Genomic DNA, 12,819 nt, shown 5'->3' with positions numbered 1-12,819 from the left:
GGTGCCTGTGTGGTGTGGACAAAGTGGGACAGGCATCTCTTTGTTACTCCGACTTCACTGTTTGTCTTTGACTGCATCCCAAAACAAAATTTTAAAATGACTTTATATTGCCCAGTATTTGGTATTAGATCCCTTTCTCGTCTTCCTTTAATGCAGGTAATAAAAACTGGGCTGTGATGAGATGTATTTCTTCCCCAATGGGCAGACTGTGAAAGAAAACCCTGGTGAGAACAGTCTTTGAAGCTGTCCCAACTTGTCTGTTTTGTCTCCCACCCCCAGACCTGGTTCTGAAGGTACAAGAAAAAGCTTGTGTCCTTTCCAGGCAGGAAAGCAGAGAGAGCACAACTGAGTTATTTTAAGCAACTGTGCCCAATTCTGGGCTGGCTCGGATGCCCAGAACTTGCTCCCAGCCAAAGCTGCCCTTGGGAGAACTCCAGGAAGCCGACAGGGTTCTGTTCCCATCACCCAGGGGGTTTCTCAGCATTTGGGGGAAAGCGATTTCAGTGGAGTAGGGGACCTAGAAATGAAGCAGAAACAAACATCCCTTACCTCCTCTGGTAGGGAAAAGGATGTTTCTGGAAAGTTCAACTTGTAAATGTTGTTGAAATCTCCAGCTGCTTAATTCCACAGAGGAAGGCTCTTCCCCACCTCTATCTCCCTGCTTCTACCCCGTGTTAACAGTGAGGGCCTCTGCTCAGGACCGCAGATGGTCACCTGACTCAGTCCCCAAACAGCAGGCAGACTTCAAGGTGATGGCACTGAAGGCTATCCAGGGAGCACCTTGCTCTTCATACTCCTGTCTCTCCCACTGCCCAAGGCTGCCTGCTCTGTCCTGGCTCCGGAGGCCCCTCTGAGGTCCTGGGCAGACCACACTGTCCTCCCCAGCTCAGCCAGCTGGCAGGCGATCGCCCCTGCACTGAGGCGACACCTCAGACAACCCAACTTTCTTTGCAGGGGTCCTCTCTGGGCCTGGGTCCGGAATAAGAAAACCAGGGAACAGGTAGCAAGTGGATCGGAGCTGGGCGACCCTGCCAGGAACAAGGGGGCTTGTCCCTGGGTTGCTGGCCATCGTGTTGGCTACCAGAGCACGGGCAACTCAGAGCAGTGTGTGGGGAGCTGTACAGGCAGGAGAGGGAGAATTAGAGGAGGGTGAAACGGGGTTCAAAGAGAGAAAGATGAGAGGGGAAAAGAAGAGAGAAAGAAAGAGGGAGGCGAAACAGTGAAGAAGGAAGTGAAAAAGAAAAGGGAAGACATGAAGAGAAAGGAAGAAAGAAAAGGACCACAACAGGAGAAGGGGAACGGAAGGGACGCTGCTTCTTGTGGGTCCCCCTCCGTGCTGCGGTGGAGACGGAGCGTGGGGCAGGGCTGACTCTCAGCACCAGGGGTTCCCATCACTAGCAGGAACTGGTGGGGAGAGAAGAGCCCACCTGTCCTGACCGAGGGGTGAGCTCACCCGCGCCTCTCCCCCACCGCCTGCGCCCACCCAGGAGGCGTCATCAACCACCCACCCACTTCCGGGGGGCGCTCCGGGAAGCCAGGGCTCAGCCTCTTTCCTTCGACCTGTGGAAACTGCCCGTGCCCACGTGGGGCCCTCTGCCTGGCCTCCCCCATGACCGCCTCTGCCCCTGGCATTGAAAACAACACTCAGAGCTGGGTCAGACAGACGAAGGTCTATGGGGGGCTTTTCTACAGAAGGCAAGTTACAAATCCATGGTATAAACCAACACAGCCACTTTCAATGTCCTGAGCAGGCTGAGGACTTTGCAGCCAAAGCTCCAGGCCGGCTGGCACCTGGCAAAAAAAGTGTCTCTCTGACCTGTCTTCTTTCTCTCCTGGTGGAGGGTCACAATGCTAAAATGGGTCAGGAAATGCTGATTCACTCTGATACCAGCCAAACAGAATCAGGGAATAAAACTGAAAACAAATAAAACTAAAAGATAAACCTGCAACTTTTAAACACAGAGACTCCACATGGTCCAGCATATACTTATTACAGAATCAAACACAATTCATTTTGCTGTACTCACTAATGTGGATATTCCATACTGTTGCTTTATTCTAGAAATAAAGATAACCAAACAAAGACTAGAAATAATCAAGCTGGCTGCATGAGAGCGATGGTGGATGACCACTTACAGTAGTGCTTCTCAAATTGTGGTGTGTCCCTAAACACCTGGAGAACTAATGAAGACCAAAGAGGCCCCAGACTGCCAGGCAGGAGAGGGCTAGGCTTAGGTACGGGTGCCAAGTTTGCCAGGTGATTCCTTTTTTTTTTTTTAATTATTTATTTATTTATGGCTGTGTTGGGTCTTCGTTTCTGTGCGAGGGCTTTCTCTAGTTGCGGCAAGCGGGGGCCACTCTTAATCGCGGTGCGCGGGTCTCTCACTATCGCGACCTCTGTTGTTGCGGAACACAGGCTCCAGACGCGCAGGCTCAGTAATTGTGGCTCATGGGCCCAGTTGCTCCGCGGCATGTGGGATCTTCCCAGACCAGGGCTCGAACCCGTGTCCCCTGCGTTGGCAGGCAGATTCTCAACCACTGCGCCACCAGGGAAGCCCGCCAGGTGATTCTGATTCCACCAAAATTTGAGAAGCGCTGGTGTGGAGTAGGACCAAGTTTAACTCAAGGCTCCAGAATCAAGAGATGTGGCTGAACAGCAGCTAAAGTCACTCAGGCACAATGAGCTGCAAGGATTTCTAGGTCAAGATTGGGGACAAGGCTCTTCCCAGACCCAGGTGCCAGGGGCCGCTTGGGCTCAGCGGGCTGCTGTCCCCAGCCCCCAGCTCCCAGCCCCGGGCAGGGGCCTGCACTTACTGGTAAGGACTTTGAGGTTGAATGGGTTCTTCTGCTGGATGGTGTGGGTGAAGTGGAAGCGGGCATTGCAGCTGTAGTCCGTCTGCATGTCCTGCAGCATCACATTAGAGAAATACAGGTCTCCGTTATGGCCCTGGGAGACACGCTTGTCTTGGGTGATGGGCTCCATGGCTATAAGGAAGCAGAGGTATAGTGGGAGGTTAGCAGTAACGATAACAGTAATAAAAATCATCATAGTTCTGGTAATTCAGCACCTACAGAGGGCCAGGTGGGGGCTGGGAGCTTGACATTATTTGATTTAATCCTTTCAACTCTGAGGCAGGGCTTATTCCCATTTTAAGGATAAGAAAGCAGAGGATTTAACACGATCTGGGTCGCAAAAGCAGTGAGAGGGGAGTAGGATTTCGATTCAGACCTGCCTGCCCACCATGCTCAGGCTCTGTGACCATGCTTTTCTATCTCCTATTCATGCCACAAAAGATCTGACTGGCTCCGAGGCCAGAGGGAGGAAACACAATCCTTCAGATGCTCCCCAAACTGGGAGTCAAGTTCACCTGTTTTATTTTTTAAACGTCTACTCATCCCCAAGAAAGAAAAAGCACCACCAATTATAATTGTAAGAGGTATACCAATCAATGATGCATACCAACAATTTCAGGACACCTTCCAATTTTAGAGATGTTAAAATATGAAAATGTGTGCTTTTTAGAATTAATGACATCATAGGAGTGGCTGAGAATGCTGACAACATAATCTACTTTCTTTCAAGCACTGCATCTGTAAACTCAAATGATCAGGTTTCTAGGCTGTTAGGTTTAAAAATATATACTTAATAAGGCTGACTGCTCACAGGTATCTCATTCTCATCCCTGACGATTGTTTCTCAAGTCACCATTTCTTTTTTTTTTTCTCTTGAAAAGTGGTTCTATTTTATTTGTTTATTTATTTTACAATGTTGTGCTACTTTCAGGTATACAGCAAAGTGATTCAGTTTATTTATATATAGATATATATAATACTTTGTCAGATTCTTTTGCCATTATAGGTTATTATAAGGTATTGAATATAGTTCCCTGTGCTATACAGTAGGACCTTGTTGTTTATCAAGTCACCATTTCTTAAAGCATTTCTTAAAGGTTAATGATGCCAACTTTCCAATGATGGGCTGGTGAGCTTTTCAATTCATTTATCAAAGATTTACTGTAGGCGTCAGGCACTGTGCTAGGCACTGCTGAAAGACAGAGAGATAAGAAAGACAGTTCCGGGCTTCCCTGGTGGCGCAGTGGTTGAGAGTCCGCCTGCCGATGCAGGGAACACGGGTTCGTGCCCCGATCCGGGAAGATCCCACGTGCCGTGGAGCGGCTGGGCCCGTGAGCCATGGTCGCTGAGCCTGCGCGTCCGGAGCCTGTGCTCCGCAACGGTAGAGGCCACAACAGTGAGAGGCCCGCGTACCAAAAAAAAAAAAAAAAGAAAGACAGTTCCTACCCTCAAAGCACCTTCGGTCTAGTAGAAGAGACAGCAGATAAATGCAATGCAGTGTGGTGCGTGGGAAGCCCCAGATGAGAAGGGGATGAGCTGAGAGAAGGAGCACCCAGTCCATTCTGGGGCTTGAGCTGACACTTGAAGGCTGCATGACATTTACCAGGCAGAAGGGAAAGGACCTAAGTGGTTTCTAAGCAGCAGGAACAGTGTGTGCTAATGTTAAGAATCCACAGCCTGAGCAGGGGAGTGGGGGTGGGGAGAGGCAGGGGGTAGGGGAAGGGCTGGAGAGTCAGAGGGGACCACGTCAGGAGCTGTGTGCCAGGGAAAGGGGTCTGGACTTTATGGGAAGTGATGAGGAGGCAATGAAGGACTCTGAGCATGAATGAATCAGTGTTACATTTTTAGAAAGACAGGGGAGGCCAGGTACAGATGATTACTCTAACCCAGGGAAAAGCTGACGGTGGCCTGTGCTGGGTAGATGCTAGAGAGGATGGAAAGAGGAGGGCCATGAGATTTGCTCAGGAGGTAGCATGGACACAACTTGGTGTGATGGCGGGGGATGAGAGGAGAGTCTGAACTGTTAGCTAACAAACCAACCCTCCTGCCTGTCGCCCACATATACTCAGGGTGATGAGGCAAGGCAGGGACAATGATTGAGCACAAAGCCATCCTCACCTCGCAAAACAATTGAAAGCAGCCTCTTTCGGAAGCAGGCTAATAAGAATTCAGAGATGGGGACTTCCCTGGTGGTCCAGTGGCTAGGACTCCACACTCCCAGTGCAGGGGACCCAGGTTCGATCCCTGGTCAAGAAACTAGAGCCCACATGCCGCAACTAAGAGTTCACATGCTGCAAGGAAGATCCCGCACGTGGCAAAGAAGATCCCACGTGCTGCAACTAAGACCCGGCGCAGCCAAATAAATAAAATAAATATTAAAAAAAAAATTCAGGGATGGAGAGAATGATGGGTGACAGGGAGGAATATCTATAGATTGATGAAAGGATGGATAGATAGGGAAGGAGGAGGGGAAGGAGGGGATGGGAGGTATTCAGGAAGGGAGGGAGGGAGGAAGGAAGCCAGGGTGATGCTCAGATAGATAGCAGTCTTCTATCCATCTTCATAATGCCCTCTCCCTTTATTTGACTGAAAACACAGGAATAAACATCGGTCCAGAGCAGTTAAGTGAGCCTCTGTCCAAAACTGAGCCAGGACAAGCTCTGAATGATGTACTCTGTCCCCGACTCCAAACATCCTGTCTCCCCATCACTCCTTTATCAGAAGTTTCATTCCTGAATCCCGCTTCTGTCCTACAAGAAGAGTGAATCGGAGTAAATCCAGATGCACCAAAGACTGAAAGAGGAGGCTTGGTTTCAACCTGCCTTCAATTGGCCGACTGAAAACCAGATTCTCCTCCGTCCCATTCCTTTTGCTCTTCCTCTTTTTAATCCTCACAAATATTACTGAGCACTTATTGTGTGTCTGGCCCTGTTCTAAGCACTTTGGATGTATTAACTCATTTATCCTTACAATAATTCTATTAGATAAGTACGATTACCAGCCCTATTTTTTCCAGAGGAGGAAACTGAGGCCCAGAGATGTTAAGCAGCTTGTTCAAGATCACACAGCTAATAGCAGCCAGGCTAAAGAGTGAGCCCTAGCAACCTCTCTCTGCAAAGCCGGGGTCCTCTGCCACATGGCCACCTTATATCTGCTTCTCACAAGTCAAGGGCGTCTAGCCTTGGGAAGACCCCTCCCCATTTAACACTCCCTAAGATTAAAAGAGAAATAAAACACCAGGCCCCCAAGACTTACAGCTGCTCATCCAGAAGATGACTGGGGACGGAAGTCCAGGTGGGGGGTTGCACTGGAGCGTCAAGGGAGCACCTTCTTGAACGACGACAGGGTCTAGGTTTTCCTTGGGCCACAGAGGAGATTCTAGGGAGAAACAGACAAAGGAGGATCCGATGAGCGTGGTGGCTGGGCTGGGGCAAGGAGCAGGGTTAGAGGCTGGCACGCAAGGAGGGCAAAGAGAGGAGGAAATGGGAGAACAAGGGAGGCATGAGAGAGGAACGGGGCCTGTGAGTCCAAGCGAGGCGCAGCCCTGGAGAGGCGGGAGAGGCCTATTTCATCTGGCTGGATGCACATCCTTAAAGCCTCTTCTCCTTCCCCGCCCTGCGCCCGGAGTGGCCAGTGAAGTTGTTCATGACCGTTTTGGAAACTTCTTTTCCAAGGAATCTTTTTGAGTTGGGGGAGGTGAACCCCTGCTCAGAGGCAGAAAAGCAAGCAGGACACGTGGGGCACCAAGGTACCTGCAGGACAAGGGTGGGGCAACCCTTCTGGAATGACCCTCCATGCCCTGCCCTCCACTGACCCAGGGCATCCTGGGCCTGCCCCATGCACTCACTGGACACCTGCAGGCGGATCCTATTGGACAGGGCCGTGCCAAACTTGTTGCGGGCAAAGCACTGGTATTCCCCCTCATACTCCTCTGGCCGCCCGCCACTGCGGAAGTCGATCACCAGGGTACCAGACCTCCTCCTCATCGACACCCGGGGGTCCTTGGCGATGTTGAAGAACCTACTGTTGCGAGTCCAGTGGAAGCTGTGGACAATGAAGGGGGTGGGTTGGAGGGGGGTGGGCAGGGACAGCGAAGAGTAGCAGGGTGGGCTCCAGGCTCTGAGCTCCAGGTCAGAATCTCAGGGCCCTAGACTCTGACTCAGGCCCATAACTGTTCCTCCAGACCAATGGGTCCCAGGCCTGGCTGAGTAGCAGGACCTGCTGGAATGCCTGATAAAATGCCAGGACCCGGGTCCCACCCAGGTGAACCCCTGGGGCAGGTCCCTGACATTAGTAGTTTTACCCAACCCAGGCTGGGAGTCATGGCTCTAAGTGATAGATACCAAGTAGCCCCTGGGGGCTGTGCTCTTTAGAGGAGTAGGCAGCAATTTTGATTTTTTAAATCCAGAGTCAGCTGAGACTTCCACCCCCAAGCATTCCCAACCTCCGACTAGGAATGCAAACCCAAATTCCTATTTCCCCTGACCGGAACACATCAGCGAGAGCCAGCCCTGTTCCTCCTGTGCCTTTTACTTGATAATCGAAATGGCCCGGGTTACCTATGACGCTGCGCAGTGGATGCAGACTATAAAACGGTGGCTGTACATTTCGGGAGGAGCAATTTTGAAAGAAAGGGCAGCCTTAATAAAACTGAGCCCCGGGGTGGAGAGACCAGAACATCCCTCTGCTTCTCCTGGGGGGACGTGTGTCTGCAGCTGCCCAGGACTTAAGTAAAAGAAGCAGGAGCCATAGCGGCTGTTCAGTGTCTCAGAGTCATTGTTCCTGCGAAGGACCGTGGAAGAAAGACCAAACCTCAGAAGCAAGGTCACCAGGGCCCTGCCTGACTTTTCAGGGTGACTCCTGCTTCTCCCGTCATGGGCAAGAGAGGCCCTGCTTGCTCCCGGGCTCACAGCTCTGGGCCAGACCATCTCAGGCACACCCGGGGAGGGAGGCAGAAGCAAGATGCCACACACCTGAGGCAGGCTCCACTCGCCTCATTTCTCCTGCTGACAGACACACTCTACATGGGGGCCTGTCACGTCTGGGTCCGAATCCAGCATGAGGCTCCTGAAAGCTCCGGCCTGTGGATGCTGTTTTGAAGGTGGTGGACGCGTCGTGCATCCTTACCACCAACGCTTATCACTTGGTAGAAACGAACCTGGCCTGGGCAGTCAGAGGCCTGGGATCAGGTACTTCACATCTCTGTGCCTCCACTTTACTGCCTCTTCACCAGGACACGAGTCCTTCCCCAAACGGCAGTGAGGTGTTTGAACAGACAGTGTGAGGAACATCTAACACAGAGCCTGGCCCAGCAGGCTTGCAACTCATGTCTGCTGACACCTCATGTGATCCTGATGTGCACATAAATAAGTAGAGATGAGCTCAGAATGAAAGACTCAAGTTAGCTTGAAGAGGAACTTCCTATAAGCTAAGCATGGGGTGGATGCTGGGAACATAGGCAGTGGGAAGAATGTTTGACTCAAAGTCGGAAAACTGAATACCTAGTCCTGGCTTTTTGGTGTGAACTTAAGCCAGTTGAGTTTTCTGGCCCCCAGTGTCCTCATCAGCTAAATTTCCTGGCTATCCAAATTGTACCTTCTACCTTGTGGGTGCCTAATGGACTTTTTTGAATGGATACAGTTAATTTCTCAGCTGCTTCAACTATCATCAGACCCAGGGGGAAGGGGACGGTTTAAATGCCCTCTTCGCAGGCCCCTTTCCCTCCAGCCAACTTGGATTTACCTGCCAGTACACTCACCTGGGGGCAGGGTTCCCTTTTGCTTCGCACTCAATCAAGATGTTATCACGGGGATCCACGATGTGCTCCTTCACTGACTGCTTGGTGATAGTTGGGGGCTGGGACACTGCAACAGCACACACAGTGGGCAGTCAGGGCTGCAGGGACCTGCCCTTGGGGAACGGCTGAAATTAAGAGCTTCAGGAGCCACACAGACAAGCAGGCAAGCAGGGGGTGAACAGCGCCCCATTCTAGAGACCCAGCTCCTTAAACGGGGCTGCAGGAAAGGGGGTGTGTGTCAAGGACTAAGCATAAGAAGAATCCCTTTAAGATCTCATAATATCTTTGTGAGAAACTGAAGGCCAGGCTTTTGTTTTACTCATTCTTGTACTCCAGTGCTTAGTACCATGCCTAGCGTACAACAGTTCTTGACAAATGTTTGTTGAATGAATAAAGGAGCCAAAAGCTGCTCGATTTCCAGAAACTAGCGGCCATTTCCAGAACCTTCTGAGCCCTGGAGGATCAACAGTTGGCCAAACTGTGGTGAGGCTGGAGCTGAAAGATGCTTCAGTCCCCAGAAGCCCTCCCAGGGACTTACTTGTCTGCAGCTAAAGAGCCAGCTCCTCTCATTCCCAGTCCCGGACTCCAAAGTTTTCCAGGGATCTCCGCCCTGGCCTTTTCCCGCCCCTCCTTGCTGCCCTCCTAACTCCCGGAGGCACAAGTGCAGACAGGCACCCAGGGGACTTACGCTCATTCTGAATGCTTGCTGTTAGTTCCCGATGGGTTAGCATTGTGAGGGGGGGAGAAAAGAAGACAACGGTTATCGGTTTTCTGTGGTCGGACACGACTGATCGCCCAGGTGGCCTCACACCCCAGCATACAGGGAGAGGGCGAGGCAGGCCTGGGGAGGGCAGCGTGCGGGCTGTCTCCTCCCAGCTGCGGAACTCCGTGAATAGCCAAACAGGGGTGGGGACAGACCCGCAAGTGCTTCACGGAGAAGGTGATGCCTCCCCCAGGAGACCAGACTGTGCAGTTGAGCAGAATGACCACCTTCTGACCAAATGATGACGTCTCCAGGGATGTCTCCCATCAGGAGTGGCAATGTTGCTCAGAAGAGGCTGGGGCCCGAAGATGCAGCCTGTCATCTCCAGATGCCCCCGAGAAAAGCGGGTTCCTTAGCCAAGGGTGCAAGGGTGAGGCTGGGGGCACCAGGGAAGGAGTGGATCTGAACCACCGCTACAGGGGGAAGCCCGAGGGCCCAGCCAGGTCCACAGGCCTCACTCCTCCCTCTACACCTTCTTCTCTTTTACACCTGAAAGCACCTTCTCTCCTCATGGTCTCCTCCTTTGCCATCCTTTGGAAAACTCGAGGGACGGATGAATTATCGTCGTTTGCTCATGGCAGAAGTACATTGTTCTAGGGAAACTGCTTCTGAAAAACTCTGGGGATGAAGCAGAGCCCACCACCCCTTTCTGTGCTTTTTACAAAGAGGGTAAAGAGGCAGGTGGCACAAATTTTCCCCAGCGCTCACCTGAGATGTGCACGTGCTCATGTACAGGTGTGCGCATGTTTGGGGTTTGGGCTTCTCACACTTGGAGAAGCATGAGAATCACTTTGCAGGGGGGTCTGGTTAAAATGCAGGTTCTGACTCAGTAGGTCTGGGCGGGGTCTGAGCTTCTGCCTTTTTGACAAGCAGCCAGGTGATGCCGGTGCTGGTGGTCTGTGGACCACACTTTGAATAGCAAGGTTTCAGAGGTTTTAGAGGGTATACTCTTGGGGGGGGGAGAAGGGCTTGGTTAAAATTTGTCTGCAGAAAAGAGAACATGTGTTGCTATAACTTTTTCCCTTACAATTATACAATATATGTATCACATGATTATATTACTGTATGCCATTCTTATTTCATGCTGGTGGGGATGTCAGACACTGCCGGTGTTGTGAGCTGACCTTTTCCGAGTGATCGTTTCCTGGGGGAAGGCTGAGCACGGTGACCTCAGAGCTTTCTGACTTGACCGCAGTGAGCTATGCAAGGGGAGTTTAGGGGCTCAGAGAGGGGGCGGCCTGGAGAAGGCAGAGTTAAGACGGGACTAAGAGATGCAACAGGAGCCACAGGAGAGAGAAGGGAGACAGAGAGGGGAGACGGAGGGTAGATGAGGGCCCTGCTACACATGCTATCAGGAAGTGAAAGTGTTGAGAGTAAGGCTTATGGAGAGGTTCAAAACAATTCTTTCACTGGGCCAGGGTTGTGTGGCCTGTTCGGGCACTGAAGAGAAATTTTATCTGCTTTACCATGTGCCTGGGGCAGCCCTGGCAGGAAACAAAAAGGAAAAGAGAAGTTCAGGGGAACAGCAGAAATCTGTGGTTTCTGAACACAGGCTCTGTGGAGCGCCCCACTGCAGCATCTTCACCCTCTATGATTTCCCTGCCACGGCCCAAGAAAGGTAATTCTGGAAAATCAGTGGGGCTGGGCAGGGAGGGGGAGCTGGGGGTAAGGGACCATTGTCCGGAGCAGCAGGGCTGACACCTGACCTACTCCTCTGACAACCAGCCCAGACCCCTGGGTTCTTCAACTCAAGACCCAGTCGACGTCTCTTGGGTCCTCCTATCCATTTGAGGACTCTGGCCTCACCCTGGATGGAAAGCCTGACAAAGGATCTGCTTTGCCCACATGGGCTTCCAGCCTCTTTTATATAAAGGCCAGTTCAATGGAAACAGCCCTAGACGTTGCCCAGGGAATCTCAGGTTCTTGGAAGGGAAGTCACTCAGTTAAGGTCACATAGGAAGTTTGCTGCAGAATAGGAATGAGAATCAGCTCTCCCACTGCTGGTCGAGAGCTCTTTTTGCAAATCCATCCTTGGCCGGAGAGATGAGCTAGTCTGGTAGGGTCTTGGCACTCTGTTCTCCTCGACACTTTGGACAGAGCTTGGGGGAGGGGAGACGCTCAGGATGCTGTCCCCAGCCCCACACTGAAGTCAGGCCGGGGGCCTCCTGAGAAACTACTTGCCTAAAGAGGTAATGACATCTGCAGCCACCATGGTGCTACCAAGGGGTTTATTACAGGGACACAATCAACCCAGAGGACATGCCGCCACAGGGTGAAGACAGAGAGGACAGCCTGCCTAGGGACAAAGGCGACCCATCTAGTCCCGGGAACGCCCCTGCCCCCCGTGTCACACCACTTGCCCTCTCTCCTTCTATGGAAGTTGCTGGATGATGATGTCAAGTGGAGAATGAATTTGCTCTTTTGACTTCCAAGGGGGAGGAAAAGTCTTCCAATGGTCTCTGCAGGGGGTGAGGCAGATGCCTGCCCAGTCTGCAAGGTTTCTTTATTCATGAACCACTTTTCTTTCCCTGGCTCTGATATCTACCACCAAAGCAGTCATCCCTTGGAGAATGGAGTGTGTGTGTATGTGTGTGTGCTTTGCTGAGGTGTCCTGCAGCCTCACTGCCCGGGATGACAGTGAGGAGGAAGTGTTTCTCCTACCCCAGGGCCCTCCTCTGTGGGTTCCTAGGAGAAAAATGCTGAGTTCTTTGATGTGGGGAGGGAGACGGAGGGGCAAGCTGCCAGCAGACTCACTTTTCTGGCAAAATCACTCCGGTGGACGGGGCAACCCTTTGCTTTTTCCAAAGGTCATGCTGTTCTGCTTGGGGTGGTGAGAGTTGGGGTACATGTGACTCAGCTGGCAGAGCAGTGGGAACGGGAGGCCGAGTGTTCAATGAAGGATTGTGCCTCGGCCCGGGGGTCCGTTCCAGGAAGCCTGCTGCACCCAAGCTCCCCAGGGCAGAAGCAGCGCCCTGGTCCTTAAGGCACAGACGATGCCCTCGCAAAGGGGAAGCGAGTGGAGGGCACGCCGGGCCGGGGAGCCTCTGGCCTGAGCCCCTCAGTCCCTTCCAGCCAACACACAGAGAAAGTTACGAGTGCCTGATCTGAGGTGGTTCCCGTTGGCTAACGTGAGCAATGCTGCATGAACATGGGGGTGCAGATACCTCTCCTGCCTTTTGCAACAACATGGATGGACCCTGAGGTCATTATGCTAAGTGAAAATAAGTCAGAGAAAGACAAATACTGTGTGTTCTCACTTATATGTAGAATCTAAAAAAGTCAAACTGAAAGAAATAGGGAGTAGGATGGTGGTTGCCAGGGGCCGGGGGTGGGGAAGTAGGGGGATGCTGGCCAAGGGGCACAAACTTTCAGCTACAAGACGGATAAGTTCTGAGGATCTCATGTA

At 51.9% G+C, this 12,819-nt stretch overlaps 1 protein-coding gene across 3 annotated transcripts in view; it reads right to left on the bottom strand.

Moving 5' to 3' along the window:
- The window catches only part of NFASC (neurofascin), a 92,272-nt gene that overhangs the window by 54,502 nt on the left and 24,951 nt on the right, over positions 1 to 12,819 (bottom strand). For all 3 annotated transcript variants that reach the window (XM_082833743.1, XM_082833744.1, XM_082833745.1), the window contains 4 exons: positions 8,612 to 8,717; positions 6,701 to 6,897; positions 6,109 to 6,231; positions 2,815 to 2,985 (listed from right to left, as the gene is read on the bottom strand). In XM_082833743.1, coding sequence (XP_082689869.1) covers positions 2,815 to 2,985; positions 6,109 to 6,231; positions 6,701 to 6,897; positions 8,612 to 8,717 — 597 coding nt within the window. The remainder of the gene's footprint in view (positions 1 to 2,814; positions 2,986 to 6,108; positions 6,232 to 6,700; positions 6,898 to 8,611; positions 8,718 to 12,819) is intronic.

Source organism: Leucopleurus acutus (genome assembly GCF_964270905.1).
Source record: "Leucopleurus acutus genome assembly, chromosome: 2".
NCBI classification, from domain to species: Eukaryota; Metazoa; Chordata; class Mammalia; order Artiodactyla; family Delphinidae; genus Leucopleurus; species Leucopleurus acutus.
This window is presented reverse-complemented; position numbering and strand designations above follow the sequence as displayed.